This window comes from Camellia sinensis, chromosome 2 (assembly GCF_055761805.1).
Source record: "Camellia sinensis isolate YWXY chromosome 2, ASM5576180v1, whole genome shotgun sequence".
Classification (NCBI taxonomy): Eukaryota; Viridiplantae; Streptophyta; class Magnoliopsida; order Ericales; family Theaceae; genus Camellia; species Camellia sinensis.
The window spans coordinates 65,843,115-65,859,677 of record NC_138962.1 but is presented as its reverse complement, the minus strand read 5'-3'; the positions used below and the strand labels follow the sequence as shown (position 1 = coordinate 65,859,677).

The window sequence follows — 16,563 nt, the reverse complement described above, 5'->3', positions numbered from 1 at the left end:
TATACCATAATTGTTGTTGCATTGTAGTACGCAAATGGAGCAGTCCCAAACGCAGTCGACGCCTTCCAAAGCTTTGCGCAAACGCGGTAGTAAACAGATGCAGCAGCAATCCACAAACGTGCATAAAGCATCTTGGGACTCTGACACGGTGCGGATTTTTTTGGAACTTGTTATCAAAGAGTTGGACGTTGGTTTCAAGGGGAGCTTCCATACAATGACAATGCATGGATATCGAGCTATAAGCAAGGGCTTTCTGGACCGTACAAATAAGGTGCATGACGTCAAGCAACTGCAGAACAAGTACGCGTTGCTGAAAAAGGATTGGCAGTCATGGTCGAAATTGATGGACAGCAGGCATGGGCCAACCGGCATCAGTTACAATGAAGCCACGGGTTGGATACAAGCATCTGATGACTGGTGGGCACATTACGAAAAGGTAACATTTCCATTGAGTTTTACGTACGTCATTTACATGGATACTTAAACCGTTAGTATTGTCAATGCTTAAGCTTATTTTCAATGGCGCGTTGTGTAGATTATTACGTACACCCTAGTTTTTTTAGTTGGGTCTAAACATAAATAATTGTGACATTTCGTACTGTGTCTCTAATTTAGCCTTGTGGATGTAGCCCACCACCATAGGAATCTCTAATTCATGTTATTATATGTACATAATAATTTAAGAAATAAAATTAGTACATGAAACTTGATTAGAACCTTAAACTAATAACATTTTGGACTGGGACTAGAGTATTACTTTCCACTATCATGGAAATAATATAAAGAAAGAATACATCTTTTCTTTATCCTAATTTTTTTCCCCATTAGATTATTAACATTATTATTTTTCCATTATGCTTACTTAATTTGATAAATTACAAAATGGTTGATAAATGTGAATGATTCTTTGCTTTTTGGGAGGTCACAAAGAAGAACAAAAACTACTATTATACATCATCCTTTATTGGGACAAAAAAAGTTAAGTGTTACTACATCTAGAACCATAGTCTCATATTTCAAACCGCTATAATCATCTCTTGCCTTATATGATTATATCTAAGCCATATATTCAACTTACTACTCACTTTCTCTCCAAAATCCACTGAATTACAAAGTACAACATTTCACTCACATTTTTTCCCCCTCTTTCTAAGTTACTTCTCTAAATTAATATTCTAAACACAATCTTAATGCTTGTAAGAAACTTTAGACAAAATACTCGAACGACTCCCTTATAAGGTAGCCTATAAAATAAAATAATAAGTTAATCCGTTGGTTACGAGTTTATGTACCTTAATAAGAAGTTATAATTCATATCTCCTTATCAGCATAGAGGCCTTTCTTTTTGTATTTCTTTGAAATTTTTTTTGACCCGTACGTGTTGTTTGTTTATTACCTTGTATCTCCATTTCAATTTTTTACATAATATTTGTAATGGGGTCTAACTTCTCTGTTAACTGAGGAGAAGATTGAGCCATCTAGTTGGTTCTGTTGAGCCCACTACAGCCTTCAAATTCATAATTCGAACCGTTGCTCCTTTGAATCCGCTGTATGTAAATTATTAATAAAAATATTATTCGCCCAATAATAGTACTCATTTTGACCCAATAAAAGGTATGCTTTTGAAAATATATTATTTATTTCTTTAAGACAAACATAATGAAATTATGTGACTGTCTAGTTCAATTTATTTTTTATTTTAATAAATAATCTACAAATATAAGTCCATAAAATGAACAAAATAGATCATCCAAATAGGTTGGTTATGGGCTACATTATCTATTTCTTTAACACAAACATATTGAAATTATGTGACTACCGAATCAATCTATTTTTTATTTTAATAAATAATCTACAAATAACCGTTATTATGTACGTCATTTACATGGATACATAAGCCTATTTCTTTGCTTCCTGTGTTTGCTCCCCATTATTCTCTGTTTCACTATCTGACATGAAGTTCTTCCGATGGGTTTTTGGTTGTTTTTCCTAGGTTGACAAGAATGCAATCAAGTTCAAAACAAAACCGTTGAAGCACATGGACCTTATGCGAAGGGTGTACGAAGGCGCTACAGCAACCGGAAAATATGCATGGACACCAGGTGCAGCGTTCGAACCTGTGGCACCCGATGACGGTACTTCGCAGGGGCCTGACGAAGACTGCGAGGACAACAGGGGGCTGCCCCCTTTCCAGCCTACCGCGCAGCATGAACACACTGTGCAGCACACTGTTGCACAAGAGGATGGCACGCCGGCAACTGTGCACGCTGCGTCGTCGGGAATTAACGTTGACGACACACCAACTAGTGGCATGAACAAACGCAAATCGCCAGGCCCAACACACCCACAGCGGAAAAGAGGGCAGAGTGAGGGAGCTTCTTTGTTGGCGAGTAGTATGGAAAACCTTGCATCCTCCGTGAAATTACAACAACGACAAATCCGCATCTCACATGATTACGCAGATACGGCATAGCACCTAATTCAGAAGTGTATGACACGGTTGTATTCGCTGGAAGGGCTGGATCCGCAAGACCCGCTAGTTCCTTTTGCTCAATCGGTACTTGACAACCCTACAAATCAATCTATAATGATGTCGATTCCTACAGACACGGCTGTCATTGCTTGGTTGCGAACGAAGAAGTCCCGTGAGCAATGCATTCGTGGCCCATCAGCAGCAAATCCCGGAATGGGTGGTGGCTGGTTCTGAGATTTCCCAGCAAATAATTTGTGTTTCCTTATTAATGTTTGTGTGTTGCTTCTTTATTAATGTTTGGGTGGTGGCTGGTAATGAATATTGATGTAATGTTTCTCATGTAATGTTTGTGTGTTACCTTTTGTTTTTCTCCCCCTTGGAACAAACAGTTGGGCAAATATCCTTCATTCCCAAAACGATGGCATTGTTGGTCGAATTTTTTGGACATTATCAGTTGATAATATTTGTGTGATGATGTTGATATTGTAGTATATGCTTGTTGCTGCCAAATAGGTTTATTGTCATTTCTTTTTGATGAAACATAAATACATTATCTATAGACCATTTTGGATGAGTTCATTTTTGGTCACTTCAGTGATGGTGATGACAAATACATTCTATCGGCCCTTATGGATGAGTTCATTTTTGGTGGTTCGGACCACTTTGTCAATCTCATCCATCTATAATTTGTTAAATTAATAACAAAAATTTTAAAATCAATCAGATATAATTTTATCACACGAGGTGAGATTCACCTTCACCTTTCTTGCTAGAGAGTTGTAAAGTTTGTATTAAAATCTATCATATTACAAAGTGAAAAAGTAAAATTTTAAATCTCAGTTAAAATTATTCAAATCAAATACATAATGTAATGGTTTGAAATTGTGAAAACGTAATATTTGATATCTCAATCAAAATTAATCAAATCAAATATAATATACTGGTTTCAAATCAGTTTGAGTAATTTTTTTATTCCTTTTGATTAGGCGAGGAAACAACCTCCATAAACACAAGTCACTAGTTTTGGTAGGAAGTGCACGAAATTAGTTGATTACACATCAGGTTACTTTTTTAAAAAATTAAATTAAAATAACGAAAAGTTTTATACATATTAATAATTAAATTTATAATTTTTAGGGTCGTCCCGAAAAATAAAAACAAGACTTTTAGGGACAAATTTTAAAAGGTTATTAATAAATAGATTTTTTGGGACAAAATAATTTGGTCTAAATTTTTTTTACTTTTTGAGACAAAAAATTTGGTCAAAAAATGGTAATAATTTATCACTAATTTTCAATTTTTGTTGTTAAAAATATAAGGACGATATTCGAACCGTTGTTTTGTTTTTATCTATTTATTTATATTATAATGAATACTCCATTTTTATTAAACTGGGTGATGGAAAAATGACAAGTGAGGATTGATTTTTGTTTTTCTTACATGTTTTGTCGGCCCAGCACACAGTTTCATATACACCAATAATTTGGTATCTATTACCAAAAAGAAGAGAACCCCTTTTTGTTGAAGCCCCCAATAATTTGTGTGTTGCCCAATTTGCATGGACACCACGTGAAGTTGTTGAAATTTTGGTTTCAACGGTCCCACCACAATCTTGGTTTCAAAAAAGAGAATCCTTTCTTACGCATGCTCAATTTTTTGGTTTCAAAGAAGAGAATCCGTTTGTGTTGGTTTGTTGAAATTTTGGTTTCAAAGGTCCCACCCCAATATTTGCGTATGCTCATCTTTGATTTCTTTATATAAGACCACAAATTAGTTGACATGTTAGCTTCAAAGGTCTCACCACAATCTTTGCTCATCTCATCATTCATTTCTTTAGAGAACACCACAAATCAGTGTGGTTGTCTCCTTTCTTACCCTCGCCCCAATTTGCTTATTTCATTGTCCAAAGTCGTAATAATTTTCTTGGTAGGCAGCCTCGTACTTGCGAAGTCAGATTTTGGTAAACCAGCTTGGCTCTGTATATTCTGCGTTATAGGTTTCCAAAATGGCAGACGACGCAGGTCCTAGTTACACTGTGCCCAGTAATGCAGCCCGGGAAGCTATCGATGAAATTGCACGGGAAATGGTGGTCGAAACTGATCACAACTTCCTAGAGGCGTATAACAGTGTAGTTACATATTACTACAACCATTATCACAGAGTGCCTCGAAATACATCTATACTTACAGGACGTTTATGGATGTATGAGTTGTTTAACGGTCACCAAGGCCGGTTTGAAGATGCTGTCAGCATGTCCAAACCAATGTTCTTGATGTTATGCGACACTCTTCATAGTTTCGGATTGACACTGTCACAGCGGGAGCATGGCGTTCCGCTAGAAGAGAAGGTAGCCATTTTCATTTGTGCTTTGCAGGGAATGAAGATGAAAGATTTGCAAGAACGGTTCCAACACTCGAAGGAGACATTGTCACGGCATTTCCATGAGGTTTTGAAAGTTATGATACCGTTCACAGCGGTTCATAGTAGGAGTCTTACGCCTGAGCAAGTGCAACAGGGGAGCCACCTGTAGACACCCCATTTTTGACCGGCCCTAAGACTTGGGCGCTTTCTTTTGATTACCCGATGATGACAATTAGAATGTGTTTCTCACAAAATTCTCAGTAAGAAAGATGGAATTTAAGTTTTAATCCCAACCTTCACCCATTTTTTGGCCAAACTATTTTAGACCTTAAAACCCTCTTTTCAAAACATGTTTTTTTAAATGTTTCTACGATGTCCCGAGGCTCCCATTTCGATTAAAATATTGCACTTTTCAGTAAACCGAGTAAGGACAAAGTGGAAATAAATGGAAAGGAGGTGAAATTTTTGAAAAATATTTAAAAATATCTTCTTTATAGGTTTGGAGTTGAAGGAAATAGGAGGGGATGAAAGAAAGCTGATTTAGGAAAAGGATGAGTATCAAATCATTAAGAAGGAAATGAGCAGCCTTCACTAAATCAGACATTTCTCTTTGTACACTTGGAATTTAAATATGAGGCCACCACCATTGGAAAGTAGACTTCTGGGGCTTCAATTTAGACCCAAGAACCACCTTAGACCAAGTCTAAATAAGGGAGATATGCCCATTTGAAGTTAAGCTTAAGAGCAGATTTTGTTGACCCAGCCCGAGACAGCCTTCACTAAATTAGGCATATCTCTTTGTACACTTGGAATTTAAATGTGAGGCCACCACCATTGGAAAGTAGACTTCTGGGGCTTCAATTTGGACCAAAAAACCGCCTAAAACCAAGTCCATATGGGGGAGATATGCCCATTTGAAGTTGGGCTTAAAAGCAGATTTTGTTGATTCGACCCAAAACAACAATAGCCCATTTTTCTTGATTTTGGTTCGGTTGGGACAACCCATTTACCCATTTTTTGAGCCATTCAAGTGCATCCACTCATCCTCCATTATACCTAATCATCCTCCATAGTCAAAAAGATATTTTGTTTGCATCCATAAAGGAGTATCCCATGCAACCACCTTGAAAATTTGCCCTCCTATCACATTCTTGTCTCCCACCTTGTCTCCCACCTTCTTTTTGACCTTTACTCTCCCTCATTGCCTATATAGAATGATCATATTGTAAGAGAGGAGGAGGACCACGAAATTGAAGAGAAAGGAGTGAGAAAAGAGTGAAAAAAGAGAGAAAATTTGAGTTGTTTAGCCAAAAATATTTCTATCTTCCATATACACCCCATACCTTCCATAGCTACTGAAATTCCTCATTTCCATACACCAAAACCACTCCAAAAATTCTGATATAGCCAAAGATCAATCGCCTCGATCATAAGGAAGAATGTTTAGTGATTGAAAGTGAGAAAAACTTGAGAGTTAGCCACTTTCCATACCACAAACTCCATAAACTCCATAATTTCGAATTGAGGATTTGAGAACACACTTCCTACACTTGAGGGTGATCAAGAGGAAGTTTGGAAATCAAGAAGTTCAATCTTTCTTTGGAAGGTGAATTTTTAATCTTTCATTTTCTTATATTTTATATTTATATTCTTGCTTCTTATTTCATTGTGTTTGTTATAATCCAAGTAGTTTGTTTATCTCATATTTATTTTCTTACTTTATATTTCATAGTGTGTTGTTATAATCCTAGTGGTTTGTTTCGCTCATAATTATTTATTTATTTATTTTTATTCGCATACTTTAATTTCATATTAGTTTTGTTGTAATCTTGCATGTTTTACCTCATATTTATTTATTTATTTTTTTTTCGTGTATTAGTCTCATATTAGTTCCGTTATAATCTTGCATGTTCTATCTTATATTTGTTTTATTGCTTTAGGTTTATATTGTGAGTTTGCACTTTTTTTTTATTTTTCTTTTCTTTTTTAATCTAATCGGTAGTGGTTAGTTGAGCCACCTACATATTTTTTTGTTTGTTCTTTTTCTTGGTTTTGCAACAAGACAGGTTTTGCTTGGCCTAGTTCGCCGGCCGGCCTATTTGGCCGGTCGGTTAGCTTCTTCCGAACAAGATGGCGTAATCTCCCAATATTGACCAATTTCCGCCGGCGGTTCTAAAGAACATGAAGCTTTTATTTTATTTATTTATTTTATTTTGAGTGTATTGTGAGGTTTTTATTTTGTTGTAATATTCTCCTCATCCCTCTCTAATTTGGTTTGTAATTATTCTTTAAATGTTGTAATAATTCCCCGCCCCTCTTCTTTCTATCCCGTTCTTTTACTCGCTTTCTTTATTTGTACATAAACATCATATTTATTTTTCATCATAGTTATGCTTTGCATCCATGTTTCATGCATCTTGATTCGGCTAAGTTTGCATTTGTGGATTTAATCAATTCCTATGTGATTATGTGCGCTACGTCATGTTCTTGAGATGATTCACATATCATATTTTAGAAGCCGAATGTTTAGTTGCATCTCATGAGTGAATTGCATTAGGATTTTGTATATAAGATCATGCATATTTTACTAACTTTGTTTTGCAGCTTGTTCGTGGGACGTCAAACATGTGAGTTTTTATGCTTTAGCATCCCGTGTGTGTGTGTTTTTCTTACTATGTCTAGCATTCTACCATGAGGCTAGTTGCTTATGTGATATAACTCTATGAATGCCAGTGGATGGAGGTTGTGTCGCTTAATTTGGAATGATGTTGATTTTTCATGCTTGTAAACTCAATTTATTTGGGTTGTACATCGTCAAAACTCTTTCAAAATGCATGATATCAAATTACTCCAAAATGAATGGCATAGTCTATACTTGTATGCTTCACATAGTAAATTTTAGGATTTATTAACTAATCAGAACATGAACATATAAATAAAATAAAATTCATATCATGGTTAGTAAAGGCCGATCTTTGATCGGGTGGGCGGGGGTGCTCATTATTGACCTTCCCCTCTCATACCTAAGGTTCCGAGCCAAGCATCCTTGGTTACGACGAACAGTGGCCTTGGCACGAGTTATGGGTTTCCTAATTTTCCCAAAATAAATATTAGGTGGCGACTCTGAGATCTGATGACGCAGTCCATTTTTGACAAAATTGCAATAAAATGGATTTTCAATAAAAGTTGCCAAATCTGGACTCTCATCTATGTTTCACATTGCACTCGTGAGAATAGATCAAAGAGATCTCGGGGGTCCGAACTGTTTAACGCGCGCGGGTACCCCCCGGGCATGTTACAGTTTCTGGCGACTCTGCTGGGGATTTTATGAAACCTTGACTCGAACTCCATGATATGACCTTTATTTTCAATTATATGTTCATTGCATTGCATACATTGGTGCACTTCAAGTCCTTGTGTTGCCCAGATACTGGTGGGAGCACAGGTAAGCTTTTTGTGACACTACACCTATTTTTACGATACTTTTGAGGCCTTGTGTTGTAACCTTTTGAGATTTGTCAAAAGGGTAGCTTTGCTATGTAGCCCTGCTATCTAGCTTTGCTATCTAAGGTTCTCAGACTCCGAAGAGAGGCTATTTGACTCTTCTGATTTCCTGGGATCTTTATTGGTTATGACCCAAAGGACTCTTTGGTAACGTCACCTTGGCTTCAACCCGTAAAGTAGAGCCAACCTTGTACATATAATGAGCTCTAGTACCTTCCAAAATTAGGACAGGATGCTCTCCCATTTCTAGGATGTATGATGCCGCTTGTTTGAATAGTGAAACCCTAGATCATTTCAAAGTTAGGACAGGGTAACCCTAGCCCCCATAGGGGTGTTTGTTCTCTTTCATGCTATGTGTTATGCGCAATGTATGGGGATTCTTAGATTCAGATGAGTGGTTCAGTCATTTCAGCTTGTGTGGTTGAGTTCAATTTTTTTTTTTTTTTCAACATGAGTTAGCAGTAATCAGTTGAGCTGGGATGCTGATGAAATTCTGATTGGGAGTCCCATTTTGTTTCAGCAAGGTAGTCGAGCACTATAGCTTCCGAAAGGTCTAATATCCCCCAAGTTCTGTGGACCCGCGTTGGTAGACTTTGCAAAAGTACAGATTTGGTTCAGGGTCAGCCAGTGTTAGTTTCTTTGCCACCGGTTACACGAAGAAAAGCAAAAGCTTCATCAACTGTCCAGAATACCCCTTTTTCACCTGCTAGATCATCACCACTTAACTCACCAGAATCAGTGATGGCTCAAATTCCAGAAAATATAGCAGACATACTACTGGGCCTTCAACGGAGCATGGATATTGTTGCCACTACGGTTTCTGCCCAAGGCACTACTCTTGCTGCTCAAGGCAATACTCTTGCTGAACTGCAACGCTCATCTGGGGCATCCATTACTCAACCACCTCCGGTGACTCAGCCAGTTCCGCCTCCACCTCCACCGGTTGACGAGTTTCCTGAACCTAATTCACCAGAAGATCTGAGGGTTCCTGCACAAACTTCAGGAGGATCATTTCCTCTTCCACAACCAGTGGGAGGGCTCCATCCCTCTGAAGCACCTGAGTCTGACTCAACTATGTTGAAGCTGGCCAAGTTGGAAAAACTTTTCAAAAAGGCACAAGGAGTCAATTCAATCCCTGACATCGAAGACGGGTACACTGAGACAGCTGTGAAGTTGCCAGAACGGTTTAAAATGCCACACATTGATAGGTTTGATGGCTCCGGTGACCCAATGGTGCACATTCGCCTATTCTCTGATGTCTTAAAGCCTATGGGTTTGACTCGTCCGCAAAAGCTCTCTTTATTCGGACGAACTTTGTCAGGAGTGGCTGCCATCTGGTACGCCAAGTTAGAGGACTCGGTAAAACAAAGTTGGGAAGAGTTAGCCGGGGCCTTTATCACCCAGTATGCTTATAACACCCAGATTGAAGTGACTACTCGGGAATTAGAAGCCACCCGTCAAGAGCCCAATGAAAGTTTCATGACCTTTATCACCAGATGGAGGGCAAAAGCAGCAATGATGACCAACAGACCACTTGAAAAGGACCAAATTCGTATGATAGTCAGAAATCTACATGGAAAGATGTTACAAAAAATGATAGTCCTCCCACTCTTCACTTTTAATGACTTAAAAGAGATAGGGGTTCAGATAGAGGATGCCATCAAACAGGGAATTATTGATGACAAGGAACCTGTTCGGAAACCTTTTGGTCGCAGTTCCAATACTACCACCAGTGGTAGCACAGCTGTGAAACCCTCTGAAATCAACTTGGTTGCCACCACCACTAAAATAGCCGATCCCTTTGCTCATGCTGGCCTGCAAAACACAACCCGAGCTCCAAGTAGAACATTCACTCCTCTCTATATGTCACTCTCTAAAGCAATGAACATCTTGATAAAAAGAGGGTACTTGACACCTTTGGACCCCCGACCTCTTCCCGAACCTCTCCCAGCCAAACATGACCCTACCAAACACTGTGCTTTCCACCAACAACCAGGACATGACACGGATCGTTGCTTTCGTCTCCAACATAAGATCCAAGATCTCATAGACAATAAAGTCATAGCTCCCCCACAACCGCCAAAACCCAACGTCACTACCAACCCGTTGCCACCCCATGACAGAGTTCCATCACCTCCTCATCTTAACCTCATCCATACACTTTCATCCACCTTCAACCCCAGTATCTATATCACACCTACTCATTTACCAAAACCTGAGGTATATATTCCTGAAGGCATTGAGTTATGCATGATGGATGCACCTCCAACCCAGCCAAAACCCCAAAACCCTATGGTGGTAGTACCTATGCTTGAGGCTGGCAAACTATCAGAGAAAAAGTATGATCCTAGCCAGTATATTATTCCCGATGGTCAACTAAAGCTTGAGGTTGATCTGCCTGACTCACTTTCTATCAATGTTGTCAGAGATGATGTACTTGAAAAGAGGTTGGATGATTTGGCCGACCCAGAGGAGGACTTGGCTAATCTTCATTTCTTCGAAGAATTAGATCTTGAGAATGTGCAGAGGGCATGGTGGGAACCGGAGAATTACAGTCACAGTTGGTCAAGCAATGATGAAACTTCTGCTGAGGAAACTGAAAGAAAAAGACTTGATCTCGGGAAACCTGTTAAATGTGGCAAAGGAAAGAGGTCCAAAGGAAGAGAAGAAGAACCAGAAAGCCAGCTAGAGCATACTGTTGGAATGATTCAAGCAGTGCTAGATAATTGCCTTTCAGTCAACGAAGGCGAATGGTGGGATGATAATGACCTACAACTGGCCCATACTGATGATGAATGGGTAAACCATGTGCCGGATGAGACTTGGTATGCAGACGAAATTGATCATTTGACTAGGAGTGGGCGCTACTTCAAGCCTCCACATCTAGACCAAGGAGAACCCTCTGGCAAAGATAAAGAGGTAGAGAAAGAGAAAGAGAAAGAAAAAGGAAAAGAGGTAGAAGAAGACCTGGTTCTAAAACAACTGAAAAAGATCCAAGCAAACATTTCTATTTGGGGTCTTCTCATGGCTTCTCGAGAACATCGACAGGCAATGTTGTCAATGTTGAGCAAGGCTAAGCTATCAATTGACACCACTCCTGAGCAATTAGTGTCATTAATCACCCCGAGAGAAACAATCCCAGCAATAACTTTTGCTGACAAAGAGTTGCCACAAGAAGGATCGGGACATAATAAGCCTCTGTACGTATCACTGGAATGCAGAAAGAAATGGATACCGATTGTTCTGATTGACACCGGATCAGCCATCAATGTTTGCCCTACACGCACTGCTTATGCAATCGGGCTAAAGCCGGCAGATTTCACGCCCACTACTCAATTGATCCGGGCCTATGATAATACTAGTCGGGAAGTGATGGGGACAATCAAAGTACAAATAGCAGTGGGTCCATCTGAGCACGAAGCTGAATTTCATGTCATGGATGTTCCCGCAACATTCAACTTGCTATTGGGAAGGCCCTGGCTTCATCAGATAAAAGCTGTATCATCCACATTACATCAATTGGTAAAGTACCCATACGGCGGAGGAATTGCCACTGTCTTCGGAAATTCATCCATTCATCCTCCCCCAGAAGTCACAACACCACTGCTAGAAATACAGCATGGGGAAGAAGATGTATTCCTATCAGGTTTTACATTGGCAGAGGCCCAGCTAGTTCAAACGCTCATGGCAGAAGATGAAGGTGTATACGTCAGTGCCCAATCAATCTATTTCATGAGTAAACTAGGTCACATTCCAGGGATGGGATTGGGACAAAGTGGCAGGAAAAGTATTACTACAGCCAGTGAAGTACCTCATAACCCACATGCATTCGGACTGGGGTATGCACCCACAGTTGATGACTGGAAAAGGAAAACTGAAGAGATCAGGGAGAGGATCAAGGCCAAGAGAACCGGGCAGCAGTTTGAGTTAGTTCATAAGCCAATTCGTGGGACCTTGAACGGACGCTTTGTCCGCCAAGGAGAAGACTTCCCTTTCTGTGGTTTCCCTGAGCCCTGGATTGATCAAGTGGAGAAAAAGAGATACCCTGGGTTTGAGATCTTCTTCGATCATCAGCTTTCTGACAGTGATGAGGAGGGGGTAGATCGTAGTATCGACATCAGACAAGATAGAGAGGTCAGCTCCGAAAGCAGCACAGAGGAAGTTCTGGGTCTAACACTGGCTGACTTACTGATAGAATCACATACTAACGCTGAACCGATGAATTTGGGGGATATGACCATTGCCGTGATCGGGGAAGAGGTACCTGCTGACTGTTCAAGCTTCATCATGGATGCGGTGAATGGCTCACAAATAAATTGGCATTTTGAAAAAAGTTGTATTGAGAGTTCTGAATTGGCTGTTGAGTCTGAGTTTGGTGGGCCTGTGGGGGTAGAAGCAGATTTAAGTTTGTCTAAAATGTCTGAGTCTTCTTTTTCTTTCTCTTTTGAGTCTGTTGCAACTTGTGAGCCCGAGGCTTTGAATGAAGATGTGATTTCCGCTTACTTTTCTGTGCCCATAGTTCATAATATTGACCAAAATTTTCAAAATTTTGATGAAAACGAAGAGGAAGAAATCCCTCGGGCTTTGAAAGATTTAATCGACTGGGAGGAAGAAAGGCGTGCTAAGCCATTAGTGGATGAAATTGTTTCTGTAAATGTGAGTACTGAAAAAGATCCTCGCTTGATTCAAATTGGTTCTACATTGTCTTCAGAGGAACGTGAACAATTAGTTGCTTTATTAACAGAATTCAAAGATGTTTTTGCATGGTCCTACGAAGACATGCCAGGAATTGACCCTGAGATTGTACAGCATAGGATCCCTCTCGACCCTGGGGCCCGACCTGTCAAACAGAAGCTTCGCAGAATTCGTCCTGATTGGGCCTTAAAAATTAAAGAAGAGGTTACTAAGCAAATCAATGCTGGTTTTTTGCTAGTATCAGAATATCCTACTTGGTTAGCCAATATTGTGCCAGTTCCGAAGAAAGACGGCAGAATTCGAGTTTGTGTTGACTTCCGGGATTTGAATAAGGCTAGCCCAAAAGATGATTTCCCATTGCCACATATCGACGAATTGGTAGACTTCACTGCAGGACATGCTTTACTGTCATTCATGGATGGTTTTTCAGGATATAACCAAATCCTCATGGCTCCAGAGGACAGAGAAAAGACAGCATTTACCACACCATGGGGGACATACTGCTACAGGGTTATGCCATTCGGTTTGAAGAATGCCGGGGCTACTTACCAGAGAGCTGCTACCACTCTTTTGCATGATATGATCCACAAGGAAGTTGAGGTGTATGTAGATGACATGATTGTCAAGTCCAAAGATCGGGAAAGCCATTACACTGCATTGAAGAAATTCTTTGAGAGAATTAGGGAATACAAGCTAAGGCTAAATCCACAAAAATGCACCTTTGGGGTAACTGCGGGTAAGATGTTAGGATTTCTAATCACACAACGGGGAATCGAAGTTGATCCATCTAAAATTAAGGCCATCTTAGAAATGCCGCCACCAATGACTGAAAAAGAGGTGCGGGGTTTTCTAGGAAAGGTGCAATTCATAAGGAGGTTTATTTCAAAGCTAACCTTGACTTGTGAACCACTGTTTGGTCTCCTAAAGAAAGGGAAGAAGTTCCAATGGAATAATCGATGTCAGTTTGCATTCGAGGAAGTCAAGCAGTATCTGCGGAATCCACCTGTGTTATCACCGCCCGAGCCAGGAAAACCGCTAATTTTGTATTTATCAGTGACTGAATCAACCATGGGATGTATGCTTGCACAAGAGTCAGATGAGAAAGTGGAGAAAGCCATCTACTACTTGAGTAAGAAAATGCTTGACTACGAGATCCGCTATACTTCCTTGGAAAAGGCTTGCTTGGCTTTGGTTTGGGCCACCAAGAAGTTGAGACACTACTTGTTAGCTCACTCGGTAATTCTGGTTTCAAGATTAGACCCCATCAAATATCTCTTTGAGAAACCAGCTCTTACCGGCAGGCTAGCTCGTTGGTTACTCTTGCTTTCTGAATTTGACCTTAAGTATGTCACTCGCAAATCTGTCAAAGGAAGGGCTGTAGCGGAATTTTTGGCTGATCACCCAATTGAAGGAGGAGAAGATGTGGAGTACTCATTCCCAGATGAAGAGGTCATGCAGATAGAAGAAGACACTTGGAAGTTGTACTTTGATGGAGCGTCTAATCAATTTGGCTATGGAATAGGCGTGTTGCTCATAGCGCCGGATGATTCCCATATCCCCTTAGCTTTCAAACTCCAATTCAGGGTATCTAATAACCAAGCAGAGTATGAGGCATGCATTGCTGGATTGGAAGCAGCCCTGGAACTAGGGGCAATAAGGTTGGATGTGATTGGGGACTCAAACTTGGTCGTCTCTCAAGCCAACGGAGATTGGAAAGTTAAAGAGGAAAAAATGAAAGTCTACCATCAAACCTTGGACATGTTGATCCCGAGGTTCGAAAAACTGACTTTTACGCACTTGGTAAGAGAGAACAACCGATTTGCTGATGCGTTGGCAACCTTAGCATCGATGATAGATATACCGGTCGGGGTCAAGATGCGTCCGATCCTTATAGAACAAAGGTACACCCCCGCATATGAAATGATAGCCGTAACGGAAGAAGTTCAAGATGAAAACCCTTGGTACTTTGATATTTGGAATTTTCTGGAAAGCGGTACATATCCACAAGGGGCAAACACCAAAGACAAAAGGGGGATATGGCGTCTTGCCACTCAGTTTGTCATTTGTGGAGATAAGTTATATAAAAGAGGGCATCTAGGAATGCACAAGCTATGTGTAGAAGAAGAAGAGGCAAAACGTATCATGGAAGCCATCCATGGAGGAGAGTGTGGAGCCCATATGAACGGTATAATGCTAGCTAGAAAAATCCTTAGACAAGGATACTACTGGTTAACCATGGAAAGTGATTGCATCAACTTTGTTAGGCGATGCCACAAATGTCAAATCCATGCCAATCGCGTGAACATCCCGCCATCAAAACTCTACAACATGACTTCGCCTTGGCCTTTCTCAGTCTGGGGCATAGATGTCATCGGGGCAGTCACACCGAAAGGTTCAAATGGGCATCAGTTCATCTTGGTTGCCATTGACTATTTTACCAAATGGGTTGAAGCACAGTCATATTCAGTGTTGAAAACATCACATGTGGCCAAATTTATCAAGAATAACATTATCTGCAGATACGGGGTGCCAAACGAATTAATTTCAGACAATGGTTCACATTTCAAAGGAGAAGTGGCAGTTCTACTTGAGAAGTATAACGTGGCTTTTCACAAGTCATCAACTTACAGGCCACAAACCAATGGAGCCGTTGAAGCTGCAAATAAAAACATCAAGAACATTCTGTGTAAGATGGTAGAAACTTATAAAGATTGGCCAGAGAAGTTGCCTTTTGCACTTTGGGGATACAGGACATCAATCCGAACATCTACAGGGGCAACCCCTTACTCTTTGGTATATGGAATGGAGGCTGTTTTGCCGATTGAGTTGGAAGTGCCTTCATTAAGGATTATGGCTGAATGTCAGATAACAGAAGCTGATTGGCAACAGAACCGATTTGAGGAACTATTTTTGTTTGATGAGCGAAGGTTGAAGGCGTTATACCACATTCAGGGGTATCAACGCAGGATTGCCAGAGCATTCAACAAAAAGGTTAGATCCAGGAATTTGAGGGAAGGGGACTTAGTGTTGAAAGACAACCGAGCTCCTATTCACGATCCTAGGGGCAAGTTTAGACCCAATTGGACGGGTCCCTACATCATTAAATCAATCTGGTCAGGAGGAGCAGTCATTCTCATGGATTTGGATGGTTTGGAGTTTTCACAACCAATCAACATGGACAAGCTGAAGAAGTACTACCCTTGAGAGGCTCATTGGGTCGAAAACCTGAAAGGGCGACCCAGACAAAAGTTAGAGCATATAAAAAAAAAAAAAAAAGAGAAAAAAAAGAAAAAAAAAAAGAAAAAAAAAAAGAAGATATATATGAAAATGATGAAAAGCTCGCAAGGTTGAAAACCCGAAAGGGCGACTTTGGCAAAAGTTAGAGCACAAAAGGAGAGTGTCAATACCCGAGTGAACCTTAACCGGAACTACGTACGGCCTGATTCCGATCTTTGGGATACGTAGGCAGCTTCATCTTGAAGTTCGACCTTAATCATTTGTCAACTCACTCATCTCGTCCATGTTTGATT

General features: G+C 40.1%; 1 protein-coding gene across 2 annotated transcripts; it reads left to right on the top strand.

Annotated features, from left to right (window-relative positions):
* The first annotated feature begins 6,070 nt into the window (after window positions 1-6,070).
* LOC145820082 (uncharacterized) lies at window positions 6,071-16,282 on the top strand. Of its 2 annotated transcripts, none has more exons than XR_014361019.1 (2): window positions 6,071-6,440; window positions 6,901-7,158. XR_014361019.1 is itself a non-coding variant. In XM_082914663.1 (2 exons), exon 2 carries the CDS (start codon window positions 9,080-9,082, stop codon window positions 16,235-16,237), a length of 7,158 nt encoding a protein of 2,385 aa, XP_082770789.1. In that variant the 5' UTR covers window positions 6,071-6,440; window positions 8,859-9,079; the 3' UTR covers window positions 16,238-16,282. The 2 variants fall into 2 exon arrangements, 1 of the variants encoding a protein (XP_082770789.1); XM_082914663.1 differs by lacking the exon at window positions 6,901-7,158 and adding an exon at window positions 8,859-16,282.
* The last annotated feature ends 281 nt before the right edge of the window (window positions 16,283-16,563 follow it).

Coding starts and splice junctions, on each gene's coding strand:
- LOC145820082 (XM_082914663.1), top strand. CDS start 9,080: ATGGCTCAAATTCCAGAAAATATAGCAGACATACTACTGGGCCTTCAA.